A 17,856-nucleotide genomic window follows, 5' to 3' on the forward strand; every position below is an offset into this window, starting at 1 on the left:
AGATTATGAGTCCCAAGAGAGTCATGACAAAGGGTAAAGGAAATCCTGGATCACTGCCTACTCTTTACACCCTTTCGACCTAAGACTTAAGAGATAGCAGTGAGAAGGAAAAGTTTTGCCTTTGCTAAATTAGGGCCCCATATAAAGAGGGCTACATTGGGAGAGAAGGGACATGAAGCACAACATCTACATGCAAACCATTACCACTCCTTTCATGCACAACCAGTTCTAAGCTTACCACACTTTACTCATTTCCCCCCAAACACTCATCTTATGCTACTAATTAACAACCGTTTATCCACATTAAACCCTTTTATAATGAGCATGCATCTTGTTACACTTGCAGAATTCTAGCTCCCACACCAAGCATATTATTAAGCCTTTTTTTCTTTTTCGATACTGCATGCTTGGAGCCTTGACATCACAACAAGGTATATCTTCGGAAGACTTTAGGCCTAGTCATGTAACTTAAGGAGAATATTGGATTAGCAAGCTCAACAATGACAAGCCTTTGAGTCCTCAATTTCTACTCCAATACCATCAAATGCCCAACAACACAAAACAGGCCCATGACCCATGTTTCCCATTACCCTCAACCTCTCCCTATCAGAATTGTGGCACCACAACCGTTGAACCACCATGCTGTCATGGCCGACACAAGTGGCCGAACCACTCCACCGTTGATCCCTGCTACCATCGAACCATACAGACGTCGAACCAGATCCGTCAAAGCACGGCTAGCAATAATGGGCGGATCACCATTGCTCCCGGATTCCATTTGGAACTAAAGCGCATCCTCGATTGAGTATCTCCCCCTTCCACTAGGCTTCCACGACCTTGACCAATGGTGGATCCAAGCTTTGTTGGCTCTAGTCGACTGTTGCAGACTTCTTCATGTCCTCGGCGGTTGCAGACTTTCATAACTGCACCATCGCTTCTCCTCGTCCCAGCCTGTACTCTACCTCGGACCATCACTCGTGAATTAACAAACCAGACCTACTCGTCTGACCACAACTGTTCAGAATATATACATCCCACATGGGAAAAATGAGACATTTCATATGGGTTTATAAGGGTTTGGGCCACTCCATCTATTGCCAATTGGTTTTGGATGTGAACCCCAAATTATCGTGTCTCGAGGACGTGCCACCGAATGGAACATGGATGCAAGTAGTGCAACCAACTCTTTTCTCCTCTTTGGGTATGGAGCAAACCCTCAAAACCTCTTTTTAAATTTTATTAAATTTTACCAAACACCATTCTGGTTGCTTGACAAATATGTTGGGCCTTAAAAACTTTTTAAATAATTTGAGAATCAAGAAGATTGTGAGTGACATCAAATGACTTGCTTAAAGCTTTGAAGTTGTTACTTTCAAGCATATCTTCTGAAATGCTAACTTTATAGCGGATTTTCTTAGCTAAAATGGGACATTCGGTGGATGAAATCAGACGTGGACTCGACATCTCCTTCTTAATGCCCTTAATGCTTTCAACTTTGATTTTACTCGGTGTAGGTTGCGCAATATGTTTCTCTTTTTAACTTTCTTGCTCGATCAAAAGTCAATTTTTAATAATTTTTTTTATTTGAAAAATGTAACCATTTTGGAAAGGTAGAGTGAAAAGAATTTTGATCATGGCAAATAGAAAAGGAAAAATTGACAGCGCGCTGTTGTAAAGTAAAAATTAATAACGGTGAAGCCGTCTCTCTGCTTCTCCGACACCCGGAAGCTCTATAGCCACGCCCACTGTGTCCTCCCCTCTTATCACTTATTCACGCCACTCTCTCTCTCTCTCTCTCTCTCTCTCTCTCTCATATTTCAGATCTGCCCTCAGGGAGACCCCAAACCCCTTCTTCCCTCTTCTCTCTTCACAATTCACACTCCTTGATGCCCCAACTTCCCTAATGGAGCAGCTCAAGACCATCGGCCGGGAGCTCGCGCTCCCAAGGCGGCTTCGGCCAATCCAAGGAGTTCCTCGACCTCGTCAAGTCCATCGGCGAAGCTCGATCCAAGGCCGAAGAGGAGCGCATCGTCCTCCACGAGATCGAAACCCTAAAACGACGCCTCTCCGAGCCTGACATCCCCAAGCGCAAGATGAAGGAGTACATCATCCGCCTCGTCTACGTCGAAATGCTCGGCCACGACGCGTCGTTCGCTTACATCCACGCCGTGAAGATGACGCACGACGACAATCTCGTCCTCAAGCGCACCGGCTACCTCGCCGTCTCGCTCTTCCTCAACGACGATCACGACCCCATCATTCTCATCGTCAACACCATCCAGAAGGACCTGAAGTCTGACAATTACCTCGTCGTGTGCACTGCCCTCAATGCCGTCTGCAAGCTCATCAACGACGAGACCGTGCCCGCCGTTTTGCCCCAGGTCGTGGAGCTCCTAGGGCACCAGAAGGAGGCGGTGAGGAAGAAGGCGATCATGGTTCTTCATCGGTTTTATCAGAAGTCGCCATCGTCGGTTTCGCATCTGGTGTCCAATTTCCGGAAGCGGCTCTGTGATAACGATCCTGGAGTCATGGGAGCCACGCTGTGCCCGTTGTTCGATCTCATTACCATCGATGTGAATACGTATAAGGATTTGGTGGTTAGCTTTGTGAGCATTCTGAAGCAAGTTGCAGAGCGTAGGTTGCCCAAGACCTATGACTACCATCAGCTTCCAGCGCCCTTTATTCAGGTTTACTTTCGAGCCGAGCTTACTGTTTGAATGTAGTGAAATAAGGAGCTTTGTTGTGATGTGGTTATTGAATTTGAGAATGCAGATTAGGTTGTTGAAGATTTTGGCATTGTTGGGGAGCGGGGATAAGCAATCGAGTGAGAAGATGTATATGGTAGTTGGCGACATATTTAAGAAGTGCGATTCCACGAGTAATATAGGAAATGCAGTTCTTTATGAGTGTATTTGTTGCGTTTCTGCAATACATCCTAATCCAAAATTGTTAGAACAGGCTGCTCAAGTCATCTCAAGATTTTTGAAGGTCCGCATTTTGAATTTTTCAGTGATTTGTGCAAGATATTTGACTTATTTAGGCTGTTCAGAGGTTCAAAAACCAATTATTTTCTTTTTATGTATATGGTGGACAGAGTGACAGTCATAATTTGAAATATATGGGCATTGATGCTCTTGGTCGACTGATAAAGATCAGTCCGGAGATAGCTGAGCAACACCAGTTGGCTGTCATTGATTGCTTAGAGGTGAGACAGTTCTGTCTGGTTATGTTTTCTAACCAAGCTTGTATCGTTTAATGTAAATGAAGTTTGTGCTTGGTGCAGGACCCGGATGACACTTTGAAGCGAAAAACATTTGAACTGTTATACAAGATGACAAAGTCCTCCAATGTGGAGGTGATTGTTGACCGTATGATTGATTACATGATAAGCCTTAATGATAACCATTACAAAACATATATAGCATCTCGATGTGTGGAGCTTGCTGAGCAATTTGCTCCGAGCAATCAATGGTTTATCCAGGTAACACATGCTGCCTTTTGAATTTCACTTCTATTCTGGAGGAATTTTGTTATTGCTTAATGAACTGCTAATGTCTTTCACCTCTGATATTTTGTCTTCAGACCATGAATAAAGTCTTCGAACATGCGGGAGATTTGGTGAATGTTAAGGTGGCACATAACTTGATGAAATTGATCGCCGAGGGATTTGGAGAGGATGATGATACTGCAGATAGTCAGTTGAGATCATCTGCGGTATGTGATTTTCACTTTTCAGCATATCTTGACACTGCTTTACTCAGTATCATTGACACAATGCTATTTGACTTATTGTGTGCATGAAGAATGTTTCCGTTTATATCAGAATCCCACCTAAGCATTGGTGTGATTTCTTAGGTTTCAATCCAACTTTAAAATCAATCAATATGTCCTTTAGATTTAGATTTGTAGTTCCATCCATTAACTTTGATCACCAACTCTCTTAAAAAAGAAACTCCGACACTTTTAAGGATGACCAAACATGTCATGTCAGGATGTGGTAACATGAAAAAAAGTTGACACTAACTAACACGTGCCACGTGTGACAATATTTATGAAATTACTATCAAGCTTTCCTGTCTTCTCTTCATCTTTCCCATTTATCCTACACTCCCACCTCCTCCTAATGCCTTTGCGAATTGCATGATCATTTCCTTGTCTGCCATCTCGCCTTCACACTGTTCAAGCTAATCGAACCTTGGTCTTAACAAAGATATGTTCATTGTGTTATGCGCAAGTTGATATACATTTAATGCAATTACTAGAGTATGGAGGAGATTATCCAATATGTAGTCATTTTCTATTTCCTTCCTGAAGTTGCTTAAGCTGTTTCTTTGATACATTTTTAGTAAAAAGCACTGCTCTTTATAGAAAGGAGTTTCTGGTTTTTCTTTTCCAGAAAGTCTGTAGCTGTTTTATACATGATAAAGACTATTGTTCTTAATTAGTATAATGTAGACATTAAGTTCTTGTGGGTACAAGTAGAAGTATCTTAGCTTGTTTGATCCTGATGTGGAGTGTACCAGCTCATGTGAATCGTATCCGTTGTACTTGTTATTGATTGACTGATGATGCTGCTTAATTTAGAATAGCATAATATAATTTTAAGAAACCAACCGTGGAAAATCTGATTTGTCTTTGACGACGCATATCAGCCTTTTCTCTATTTGTCATGACGCAGAGCTTCTTACATTTTTGCTCTATCTTTTTTCTTTGGATTTCGGTGAAGTGAGCTGGGTTGCTGAGAGAAATCCTCTTCCCCTTAGTTTATGCAAATAGATTGTTAAATGACCATATTGTGTGAGAACTCCGGGGTATATTTGCCTTAAAATTTAGTCTACATCCTTCTTTGGTATATAATCATTATCTACTGTGGCCATGTTCAGTGATTATGATGAAAATGGGTTGGGAATTTCATATATCTGAATTCCATTTGAAGTCCCTGTAAATTTTGCTGAGAAGAGTTAATTCTGTAATTACTTCACTCTCTTTTGGCTGCTACTATATAACTCGAAGATTGGAATATTTATAAAATTGATGCATTAGTTTCTTTTTCCCTGGCTTTTCTTTTTTTTGGTATTGCAATAAAGATTTTTTTGTGCAGGTGGAGTCATATTTGCGCATCATTGGAGAGCCAAAGCTTCCGTCTGTATTTCTTCAGGTACAGTGCCCTCTCAATTCTCTTCATCCTATTTGTGCTTTTATGTAGAAGTTCTTAAAAGAATATTCCTGTTGATGTCTTAATGTTTAGTTGTGATTACAGGTCATTTGTTGGGTTTTGGGGGAATATGGAACTGCTGATGGAAAGTATTCTGCTTCGTATATCACTGGGAAGTTATGTGATGTGGCAGAGGCATATTCAAATGATGAAACTGTCAAGGTATCACTCAAACCAAGTATTTTTGTAGCTAGAGTTTCTATCATTTTTTAGTTGTAATTTTTAAGAGATTGAGCTAATGGGATCGCCATGCTTCAGGATTAGGTGGTCAGTCTGTAAATGTATATAGAGAAATACGCGATCTTTTTTTAATACTTATGGTAATGCCTGTGTTCCGTTTCCATTTCATCACCATATATAATTTTCGAGGATTTTCACAAAGTGAAATCTTAAATTTAGGAGTTGGATAATAAAGTACACGGCACGACGAGTTCATGGAAATTTTCAGAGAATTATTAGGATACCCGAGCTATTTTTAGTGGCTGTCCGAAGTTTTGGGATTTTGGAAATTAATTCCAGAAATTAATTACAGAAACAGAAAACAGGTGGAGCAAATCCTAGCCATCCACCGTCTCCACCGTTTGATCCTAGCCTACCATCGCATCTATATAAGTTGTGAACGGTGGGAGGACACATGAACATTTGAGAGAGAGAGAGAACACGGTGCTCTCTGAACTGAGACGCAGCGCGACCCGACAATGTGACCCGGCCACCGCGCCACCTTACGGCCACAGGTCGCTGACGGACGACCACCGTCTGCTTCATCTCCGCGTCGCCTACCTCCCTACATCCTCAGATCGCCCATGCACTAACGGTGAACAGAGCAGCAATGAAGGGAAGCCCTAAGCTTTCTCCGGCCACCTCTGCAACTTCCGGCGACCGATTAAGCTACACTTGGTATGGGAACTCACCTCCTCGTCATGCTAAACACCCCAGTATGATTAGTTTTCTGATTCGATCAACTTTAACTCATCTTCGTTTCTGGGTTGCTTCTACCTCCGTCGCAGTTCCTCGACGCCGGCAGCTTTCCGAGCTCTTCCCGGCTTCATTTTGGCTAGGTTGCATATGTAGGAGGAATCTAGCCACAATTGGAGCAGAAAGCCACGAACTTGCTGGGTTGCAGACGTCTAACTCCATTACCGGTCGAGCTTCGAATTAGGTAGGACGGAGTTGATCAACTTGCCGTCGACTAGGCTATCTCCAGCAATTGTGTTCTTCGTCATCGAGGTTTTGTCTGCAAATTCTAGCCCAGAAGGTAAAATTGAGGTTCTGTACTTCTGGGCACTCTTGATAGATTTGTTGAACTGTAGTGTTTGGTTGAAATCAGAATATCCTGGGTATGAGCTTGATAGTAGGTTGTGTTGAATGGGTTGTTTGCCTTGAGTTGACTGACTTGTGATCATCAAGTTTGATATTTTGATCGTGCTATTTTGGCTGTTGGTTGTTCGGTGTTTTTGATGACTTGTTCAAGACTAGTTTTGGTATTAGTGTTGAATTGAGATTATGTGGTGGAAGTGGCCAAAAGAAATATATGGGTGTCCAGAGTAAATTTGATACACCCTTATTGAGTCGAAAATATGTTGGGAAAATATTGGGTGTCCTTAGTAATTCCGTTGAATTATTATGCGACACAGATGTTAAGTAAAGAAAAGAAATTAACTATTTGTATATATTGGGTGGCCTTAGTAATCGGGTACACGCAATATATGTTTGGTCAAACGTCGTCAAAATAGTCAATCCTGGTCAAACCAGGAAAGGTTGGTCAAAACCAGAAAAGTTGGTTTGGACGATTCATTAATCGTCGAGATTTCCTATAATTATCGAAATGTCGGAATCTAGGACTCCAGTTACCCGAGGAACAGAAGGTTCGCAACTCTCGGAGTACGTGAGGGAAAGCATCAGAATCCAGGTAGGGATTCAGGACTCTTCTCGGTTGGTGATTTTCTTATATATTTTTACTTAGTTAGTGTGGTTTGGTTATGTTCAAATGCAATGCATACTAACCAAACCATGTGAGAAATGTGATGGCTTGAGAGCGAAGGGTGGCTTTGACTTCCTTGGGTTCGATCCCCAAAACCTCCGGAGGGTTAGTTACGCTGGTCGTCCTGGTATTCCAATCGTAAGGACGGGCCCGGTACGTGTGCGTAGCTAGGTAGCGGACGTTCTCGCTACACTTACCTGGTGATAAAGTAAATTGAGGTAAGGTCGTGTAGTGGGTCTATGGGACCGGCCATCTGGTAAGATTCAGCGCGCATATTTAATTTAGTATCATGCATCGATTTTCAAGTCAAATAAAGCATTCTTATAAAGTTTGTCGTTCTTTTAAATGTTTGGTTTAAGCAAGTTTTCATACTGGAGCGCTCCAACTACTTATCTGTTGATTTTCAAACCTAGTCGAGTTAGAGTCCTTGTTGAGCAGCGAGGACGAAAGCTCACCCCTACTACAGTATGGATGCAGGTACTGTGCACTGGTGACGGGACAGTAGTGGACGGAGCTGGGTGTGCGGAACAAGTTCGGTAAATCATTGTTTGGTTTCCGTTCTACATTCTACTTCGCGATTTTCATGTTTCTGGACTTGTTGAAATCTAGTCTCGTGTCAACTTTAGTTGAATTCTTTTCATTGGGATTCGTACCTCATGCTAGTTTTTATCCAAGTTCTGGACGAATGAATTAGGTTTTAACAACTCAAGTTACAAAAAGTTTTCAAGCAAAATTGCCTAGCGGTTCTCTAATATATAAATCGAGCGTTCGGTTTATGTTTTAGAGACTCGCGGCGCTGTGACGTGTTTAAGCTGGTGAGGTGCAGTTTGGGGCGTTACATTTTCTGGTTTGATGGTGGTTGAGAAAAATGTTTAGAATGATGAGAAGGTGGTGCAACTGAATTTTGGTGGGCATTGGAGGTGGTAGCCGGCGGCGCGTGGACCCAACGCACTGCACTGTAGATGATGTGTGGCGCTGGTTAAATCCTATAGTCGATGTAGAATATATAAATATATATATATATATATATATATATATATATATGTGAGTTAGGTGAATATTGGAGAAGTTTTGAATCGATTATGAATTTTTTTTTTAAATGTTAGAATTTTGATTATCGATTTACAAGAATCTGACAGTCGGATATCTCTCGGTTCTGCCTCAGAACCTTTAAATTAATGAATTGGTATTAGAGATAAAATTTGAGTTGAATCAAAGAAGAAGTGAAAATGTTGAATTATGAGGATATGACGTGGGAATTGTGTTTGGTTTCCGGATAGTTATTCACGAATTATAATTGTGTATAGGGCGACGTACCGAGTTACTGCTCGACGAGGGAAACCGTTTACATGGTCGCCTAAACAGTTCTGTGAGTGGACATTTGTTTTTAAATTAATTATGCAGTATTATTATTATTTTCCATTTGAGATTTAATTTATGATTTGAATTATTAAGTTTTATGGTTTATTAAGAGTTGATTTATTGAGATTTATTTATGAATTACAAGATTAGTATTGAAATTCCTTCCCGAGGGCTTTTAGTAGATTTTCGAGATAGTTATTTATGAGTTATTGAGTTGGGAAATGATTTTCGGGAAGTGATTGATTAAGAAAATATTGTGAGAATTATTAATTTCGAATATCGATTTTTATGATGATATTCGAGTAGGAATGATTTAGCAAATATTTGAGCATAATTGAATTATCGAGATTTCTTGAGTTTTGAGCTCCGAATTTATCAGCTTTGAAGCTATATTGAGAGATTTCTTTCTGAAGGCATTTATTGATTTATCGAGTATTTGACATATGCTTTCGAGGATTTATTGAGATATTGAGCTTTGAGTTATCGAGATATTCTTAAGTTATGCTTTAGGTGAATTATTGATGATTCATTGGATTAATATCGGGTTTCTTTCTAAAAGCAATTATTTTAAAGAGATCAATTCCAGTTCATTGAGGAGATAAATAAGTTAGTGCATGCATGCATTATCTGGTCGACAGTCCCCTCCATGTAATACTCTGGGCGGCAGTCCCCTTCAGACAATATTCTGGTCGGCAGTCCCCTCCAGAATATTTCGGTCGGCAGTCCCCTCCGATGCGTCATCTGGTCGGCAGTCCCCTCCAAATGACATGAGGTAGTTAGTCGGCAGTCCCCTCTATCTACCTATGGTTAGTCGGTAGTCCCCTTTAACCATCACCTTCTCGTCCGGTCGACAGTCCCCTCCGATGCATCACTGGTCGGCAGTCCCCTTCAGGTGGCATGAGATGACTAATCGGCAGTCCCCTTTAGTCATCGTCTATTTTGAGATATATTTTGAGATATGAGTGATTTAACGAGATGTTTGAAATATCATTTTGTATTTGACGGATTTGAGATTTTAAAGAGATTTCGAGATGATCGACAAGACATAGTTGAGATTTCAATAAAGATGATGATTAAGGGTGTTTCTAAGATTTCTACTGCATGCGAGGTTTTAGAGAATAATTTGGGAAAGCATTAAGTTTCACTTGTTCATTCGAAATTACTTATTTTTCGTCCACTCACTCTAACGATTTTCAAATGTTTTTCCCCTGGGCCCTTCGGTTTCAAATGCCCAGTTTGCAGGCCAGTTTAGCTTGAGGTCAAGCGTACATGAGGTTGAGGCATAGTTGTCATAGCTTCCGCATTATAAAAAGTATCGATCCTTTATCTTATATTCTACCCTCTTGTACACCATGTGCATTAGATTGCTCTGATAACCCATGGGATTAATATTCTTAAGTTCAGAATTGTTTTGTGAAATGGGAGATGTTGTGATTTAAGGAGCAGGGTGGCTCCAGAAGAATAAGGGTGGATTATTTTAGAAGTGTAAATGTCTTTCTACAGGTTTTGGGTAGTCCACTTTTAGAAGAAGTTCCGCCAATTTTTTTGGTAGAATTTCTTCTAAGGTGGGCCCCACAGGGCCACTTTGGATTTCAAGGTGAAATCCGGGGCGGGTTCTGTCAGCGAGACGTTAGTACTGTTTATGAGACTAAAAAAGGATTACAGAAGATGAGAGCAAGTTAGATTCCAGAGCAAGATATAATTCCTCTTTATTTGAGATTTATTATTTCAAATATTTTATTTTTGACATTTCTGAAAATGTATTTAGTATTATCTTAAATTTCGTTTTACTTTTCTATCGTTGACACCTCGGATTGGGCATTGGGTACCGAATCTCACCTCCACCTGGTTCGGGGCGTCACAATTGTTTTCTGAATTGTTTGATTTTAATGTAATGTCCTGAACTAAACTATATGTAGGGATTACTATTTTTCTGGATTGTGTAATTTTGGGTGATCTCCTAAACTAAATTCTATGCAGGGATTACTAGTTTTACTTTGTTTAAATTGTGACCGGTATTATGTATTGAGATTTACATTACTTCACAAAATTGTTATTGAGATTTCAAATGATCTTTGTCATGGTGGTGATAAATACTTGCTGTTGAGAGAAAAGAAAGGTGACTTAGGTGCAAGTGTTGTTGTGTTTCAAGATTTAAAATGTTACCAAGATGACAAACGTTTTGTTTTCTAAGAAGGGAGTCGTGATTTAAGTGGTGCTAATTATTGATTTCACCTTTAATGTTACATGATGTAGAATTGTTTTGGTTATGGTTTTGTGTAATTGAATGCTAAGTTGAGATGTTTGTAGCATGTGGGTTTAAGTCACGAGTTGACTTACTTAAGCCAGATATTGAAAGATGTGAATTTGATGATGGTTGTGATATATGCTTATTAATTTTGTTAAGTTGAGATAACTTAAGCATGTGTTTCTGTTAGGTTTGTTTAAGTTTATTCACACGAGCTTTGAAAACTTACCAGGTTTGTTTGTTGCAGCCCGGTGCATTATGCAATGGTGTTGTAATTTATCCTGTAAGTTAGGATGAACATGGTTGAAGCTGAGAGGTTTCTTGCTGTTGCAGTTGTAGGTATAGAACTTAATATATTGTTTATTTCTCACTTGTTAGACTTCCACTATGTAGTGAGCATTATGGGTGTGTTTACTTACTAAATTGTTGTTTCAACTTAATTTCTAAACTTGGTGCAATGTAATATGTGACTCTAAAGAATGAGTCTATATTGATATTGTGGGTTCAAAGCACCATTGTATACTTTAGGGTATTTTGTGTTGATGTTTGAACCATCATGCTCGGTATTTTTGTGATTGTTTAAGTTATTTATTATTTGTTCTTGAAACTTGGAGCGTGAGAATTCATTCCTAATGTAGAGTATGGGCTCTTCCACTGTGATTCACCCAATCACCTCAAAATAAGCCGCGTTAATTTAGTGTATACAACAATTAGAGATTTCATACTGTTGTAAAAATGTTCATCTGTATTGAATTTCTATAAAGTCTTTGTCTTAGAGAATGTAATACCTTGAATTTTCATTATTAATGTCTGATGTTTTTCCAGAAATTAATAAGTGGTAATTAGGCATAAATTGTTTGTGGCGCCTTTAATTTGTTCTGTGGGGAAGTGAAAGTATTTCAGACGGATAATTATTCAAAACGTTTTATTTTTGAGGAGTCAAAAGTTGACTTTTATTCGTTAGTTGTAGAGCGCGTCAATATGAGTTTGTGGACATGCGGTACTCGTAAATCAAATATCGTATGATGAGTTACGGTCGTATGAAGGAATTTTGGTATAATAAGAAAAATCCCAAAAACAAAAAAAATCTGACTTTCCTTTTTGGGAAATTTTCCGGAAATTTCAAAAAAAAACTCTCTCTCTCTCTCTCTCCCCCAAACCCTTGACCCGACTCAGTTTTATCTTCTTTTTTTAACGTCATCCGACAGTGAAACCGGCCCATATCGACACGCCTTGGCCTCCTCTTAGGACCAAGCCACTCTTCTCCACCGATTTGTACAATAAACTGCTGATCGGAGGGCGGAAACTGGTGGCGATTGATCCAGAGCTACCTCTTTCCTCTGGCCACGGCTATGCTCAAAACAAGTTGGGTTTTGTAGGCCTTTGCTTGCTCTTTCAATCTATACTAGTCTCATGGATCGATTCAATTGGAGGTGACCGGATCACGTGTAGATACCTCTTACTAGCATGAAAATTTGCTATATCACCAAGCATAAGTAACACCCTTTTAGTGGGCCCACAAGCCATGGCGGGACCTAACTGCGATATGTATCCTGTAGCCCGACATCCAAGCTACACCGTAGTAGTCGGAAGCGGTGAAGCCCAGCCGGGAAGCCACCTTCCAAGCCTTGCCAAGATGCTTCACAACAAGCTTATCTACACTAGAAATGGGATTTCTTGTCCCACATTGAAGAAAATGTAAAGGAGAGTGGCTACCTTCCTTTTAAAAGGGACCACTCCTCCCACTTAGAAATTCATCCCATTACACCCTCATGTAATTCTCTTGGTCAGCAAGGCCCAACTCACATAGTTAAATATTTCAAGTCAACGTAGTCTCCCGCCAAGGCGAGAGACGAACCACTATACTTCTTGTATGTGTGTGTGTGTCACTTTCTCTCTCTAAAGCTAATTAGAGCCTTTGGCTCTAACGTTAATGTCACGCTTTGAAACTCAATGGCCGATTTTGCCAATCTAGCTTTCGCACTTGATCTAGGCCGATCTAGGCAAAACAGGCTGTAGCCCCAGGTATGAAAGTTGCTTTTCTCACCTAGATCTTCATTTTGACCTATTGGATCAACCTGGTTTTTAGGTTGATATGACGGCGCATCCGGCCACTTTGGGAGCTGATTCTTGCTCTACTATCACCAACTCATCGATACAAGCATTTTGATATATTGGTTGTAGCATTTGGCGATCGATTAAAACATGTTAGGGTTATCATAGTTTCGGTTCGTTTGGTTTTTGATCTGTGAGGAGCCGACCGTTAGATCGATGTTGTTTTGACAAATCGACCCTAGGAGTGTTCCAGAGACTTTGGGTAGTCTCGGATGAAGCTTTGTCTCGATTGACATAGTCTTTGGGTTATAGTTCACGTGTTTCGAAACTTAGACGTTTTTGTACCATAGGGGATTTGTGCTTATCTTGGTTTACGTATAAAGGCATAGCGAGATTCAGAGGTGAGTAAATCTCACAATGTTCATTTATGAACAAAGTTACCTTATCGTCTTGGAGTTATTTATTTGGGCTAAATACTGGTTACTACCCTGTAGTTTAGCTCCAAAATCAATTCAGTCCTTGGACTTCTAATTTCATCAAAAACACCCCTGTACTTTCAATTTTTATCTAATAGGTCCAATTCATTAATATTCTGTTATGAGTTCAAGTTATAGTTGGATTATTTGTCGAAAAACTATTTATTTGATAGATTTCTAATAGTGGGACTCACTCCAAAATTGACTATGCAGGCCACCTCAACACCACAACATAAAACATAGGCCATATATGAATCACGTTAACAAGTTAAATGACTCAATTGTCGGAAGACTAACAAATTGGACCTGTTAGATCAAAATTGAAAGTGCAGGGGTGTTCTTGATGAAATTAGAAGTTTAGGGACTGAATTGATTTTAGACCCAAACTACAGGGTAGCAGTCATTATTTAGCCCTTATTTATTTAACTGTGACTATAGTATGTATTAGTGACATTCCTGAGTGAATGACCGCATATAGATATATTTACGTGAAATATATGTAGCATTGTGGATTTGATTTGTGATGTAAGCAATATGCATGATTTTGTTCATATTATTGTTTTGAGATGTTACTTTTCTTGAAACAATGTATTATGGAAATAATCATTTCTATTGTTTTGAAAAGTATTGATATTTGTGTAACATTTTCAGGTCCTGCGTGACTCCTTTCAAGGATGACCAGATTATCAAATCTTTTATTTATATTTGTGTAACATTTTTGGGTCTTGTGTGACTCCATTAAATGTTGACACGGCTGAAAGTAAGCGCGCAATTTAACCCTGCAAAATGTAGTTGTCAGTATAGAATAAGTAGGGATCGTTCTAGCCGGGGATTGAGGGTACACCTGTAATTGTAAAAACAATTAAATAATTAATAAAAGTAAAAAGTAATATTTACAAAAATAAAACAAAGAATAGAAATATATACGAGTTAATGTAAAAAGGGGGTTTTAGGATTATAAAATTGAAAATTAAAATAAATAAAATAAAGAAAATGTAAAAACACATATACAAGGGTGGAATGCAAGGAACAAAGATCAAAACCACAATCATATGCATGAAATCCAATTACAATTCCTATAGTTGATTATCTATGTCATGAGAAAGAAGTTCAAGATGTGAAACGTTAAAAAGCAAACGATTTCCCATTTTTTACTTTCCTTGAATAATTAATCTAAATGAAAGCACCTAAATCGATCCTATTGAACATACAATCATAGTCTAGAAAGCTAGCTGATCAAGAACACATTCAACGCATGAAAAACAAAGAAATGATGTCAACCAAAGTGCACAACCTAGTATGAAAAAGTTCATCTATTTGCAATCCTCCTTAATTGATTTTGACTCTTGTCCAAAGCCTTAACTACTTATGATTCAGGTTCACAAAACTATTAGGTGAATTGTTTACCTAAATCTAGCTCCAATTACATGCATATATCCTAAGTTGGCCATCAAAGAACACATACATATAAAAGTTTTCTGTAATCCAAAATAAATTAAGCAATCTCACATAAGCAACTTAGAAATCAACATAAAGAAATCACAACTTTATTTCAAAACATATAAACGGGCTTTAAACTTTGCCCTAAACATTGATGTCAACTAGAAATCAAGTTCATACGAAATCAAACAAAGAAAACCTAAAAAGGTTACAAGGAAAAAGATAGAATTACACCGTGAAGGATGAATGGTGGAAGGCTTGAGACGTTGGTCTTGGATCTTAAAAGCAAGGCTCCAAAGCTTCACGACACAAGGTGGATGAAGACGGCTAGGAGGCTTCATGGCTTCTTCTTCTCTTCTTCTCTTTGCTTGAAGACGCATAGACTTGAAACTAAAGGATGAAGAGAATTTTTGTTGGAATTTTCTTAGGGAAGAGAGGTGGTGTGTAGTGGTGTGTTTGATGCTCCTATTTATAGGAGGATGTCAACTTAGTCTCCAAGTCTTCAAGATTGATCCACACAGCATTAGCCAATCAGATAATTCCAAGTCTGCTTGGCTATGTCATCCAACCAATGAGAAGCCTCCAATGTAACACCTTGATTTAGGGAGATTATTTTTGCATTAATTGCATGATTATTTTCTTATTTATCTCCTCAATTTTGGCCAAGAATGAATGTGGAGATCAATGAATGTATCTGTGATGCCCCGGAAATTCGTAATTATTTTCCGAGGATTTTCCGGAATTAATTTTATGTTTATTGGACGGTTTCGTGGCTCGTGGATGGAGCGGAAGTGTTTCGGACGAATTTCTATTCGGAAAGTGTGAGTTTAGGGGTGGCGCAAAGGTTGACTTTTTATTTGTTGGGATTCTCCGAAAACTTCCTTCACGAAAGTTGTAGAGCGCGTCGATACGAGTTTGTGGATATGTGGAACGCGAGAATCGGAGTTCGTATGAGGAAGTTATGGCCATTGGAAGGAATTTCCATTTTGGTATAAATAGAAGTTTCCCAAGTTGGAAACTTACTATTTTCATTTGGTTTCCTTTTCCGGAAACTATTCATTTCTCTCTCTTCTCTCTCGTTCGCACCTTTAGAATCGAAATTATCCGGCTGACCCGACCCGAACCCGGACGATCCGACCCGACTTTTCCGGGGAACTGCGGCGGTCTCCGGCGACGAAACTTTCCAGATCAGTTCGTCTCCTCCGTCTGGTCATCCCTGTAGTGTCCTCTAACACCGATTCTCGGTGGTGGCGGTTGTAGAAGGTGGTGCAGGTTGGCGTTTTCGGACCCGGTCGGAAATCCTTGTTCCGACGTCGGCGAGGCTTCAAGTCTTCTTGGTTGAGCTCAGAGCAGCCTCGTTGATCGATCCTTGGTGGTTGTTTCGATCGATTCACGTGAAACTTCGATAAACTCGGATTGGATTACTGTTCACAGCTTGTGAGGTAGTTTTCGATCCCTTAAGCTTGTTTTCTGACTTCGAGCTAGTTATGAGAATTCACAAGCATGCTTATATGAAGCTTTTTGATGTTGGGAGTTTTGTGAAATAATGAGTTTTTGGCCGGCGGCGGTGCGCCACCGTCTGTGGCGGCGTTCCGGCGGTGTTCCGGCCACTTAAGGAACTGTTTTTGGTATTATATATGTTCTACTCGTTGATACGAGTGTTTCGTTATATAATATGCAAATTTTGGAGTTCGTTTGGAATTGTTATGATTTTTGCAGTTTCATACCGATCGATTTATTTTATCCGTGAGAATTTGAGCATCCGATCGACTTGTGGTTTGGTCACATCGATTGTGGACGTATTCCGGAGACTTTGGGAGGTCTCGGATGTGGTTTCTCCTCGATTGGCGCCACTTTGGGGATTTTAGTTCAAAACAGGGGTTTCGGACTTAATTTGTTTGTGAATTATTACTAAGTGGAAACCGATTGTGATTAGGTACTTGACGAAGTATTTGGACGAGTTGTTGGTGATAGTTTTGGTTCGGTTCTGTATTGAAGACGCAGCAGGAGTTCGAGGTGAGTAATCTCACAAAGTTCATTCACGAACGGGTTGACCTTATTGTTTTGAGAGTTATTTAGTTAACTGCAAACTATAGTTGGTATTAGTGGCCTTCCTGAGTGAATGACCACTTATATATATATTTACGGGGAATATGTATATTCTTGTGGGTTGATGAGTGAATTGAAGCAATAGGTATTGATGGGTTTCATTCTATTGTTTGGGGGCTTGACTTTTCGGGAAACATTTTGTGGGAATTGGGAATTTCTATTGTTTTGAAAAGTGTCAAGATTTGGTGTGAGTTACTTTGATGCGATTTGAATGTTTTGATCTAACGACCGGGGGTCGGAAGATCTGAGAGTCACAGGTTGTGATTTCTCCTTTTGGTTTGATTTAATGTTTTGATCTGATGACCGGGGAGGTCTGATGATTGGAGGTCACGGGGTGACATCTCCTTTTGTGTGAGTTGAGTAACTTTTGGGTCCTGAGTGACGATTTTGAAAGGTTTTGATCAGACGACCGGGGAGGTCTGAGGATTTGGGGTTGCTGGGAGTAACCTCAGGCATATATATCGGGACTTCACACCTTTGGCCGGGTTTGTGGATACGATCAGTTAGAGCTCTAGTCTGTTGCCATAGTACATCATGGGGGGTAGCGGGGAGCTATCTGATGCTCATGAGTACGTGTTTTTAAAAGGGAGTTTCGGGGATTCTTTCTTTTAAATGTCCTGCGAGGACTTGTTTATCATATTTAATTGTCAGAGTTTCAATTATTATGATTTTGTCACGGGGTGACTTGTGTTGATTTGAGAATGTGTTTTAAAAGGGAGTTTCGGGGATTCTTTCTTTTAAATGTCCTGGGAGGACTTGTTTATCATATTTAATTGTCAGAGTTTCAATTTATATGATTTGGTCACGGTGTGACCTTTATTGTGATTTTTGGGGAATGCATATTGAATTGTCAAAGTTTTCAATTAATATGACTTGTCACGGGGTGACTTATATTCGTTTCTTTTGGGGGAAAGAATGTGCTATTTTGGGAAAACAGAGTGTGTGATTCTTTTTACGAGTTGATGGGTTT

The 17,856-nt window shown here is 39.7% G+C and overlaps 1 protein-coding gene across 1 annotated transcript; it reads left to right on the forward strand.

Moving 5' to 3' along the window:
- The first annotated feature begins 1,758 nt into the window (after positions 1 to 1,758).
- On the forward strand, positions 1,759 to 11,322 carry LOC112198069 (AP-4 complex subunit epsilon-like). The gene is given in 10 exon segments (XM_024339087.2): positions 1,759 to 1,938; positions 1,940 to 2,687; positions 2,773 to 2,988; positions 3,095 to 3,205; positions 3,284 to 3,481; positions 3,583 to 3,714; positions 5,102 to 5,158; positions 5,261 to 5,377; positions 7,674 to 7,732; positions 11,039 to 11,322. Coding segments are annotated over 10 exon segments (1,716 nt in total). The 5' UTR covers positions 1,759 to 1,903; the 3' UTR covers positions 11,082 to 11,322.
- The last annotated feature ends 6,534 nt before the right edge of the window (positions 11,323 to 17,856 follow it).

Source organism: Rosa chinensis, chromosome 4, assembly GCF_002994745.2.
Source record: "Rosa chinensis cultivar Old Blush chromosome 4, RchiOBHm-V2, whole genome shotgun sequence".
NCBI lineage: Eukaryota > Viridiplantae > Streptophyta > Magnoliopsida > Rosales > Rosaceae > Rosa > Rosa chinensis.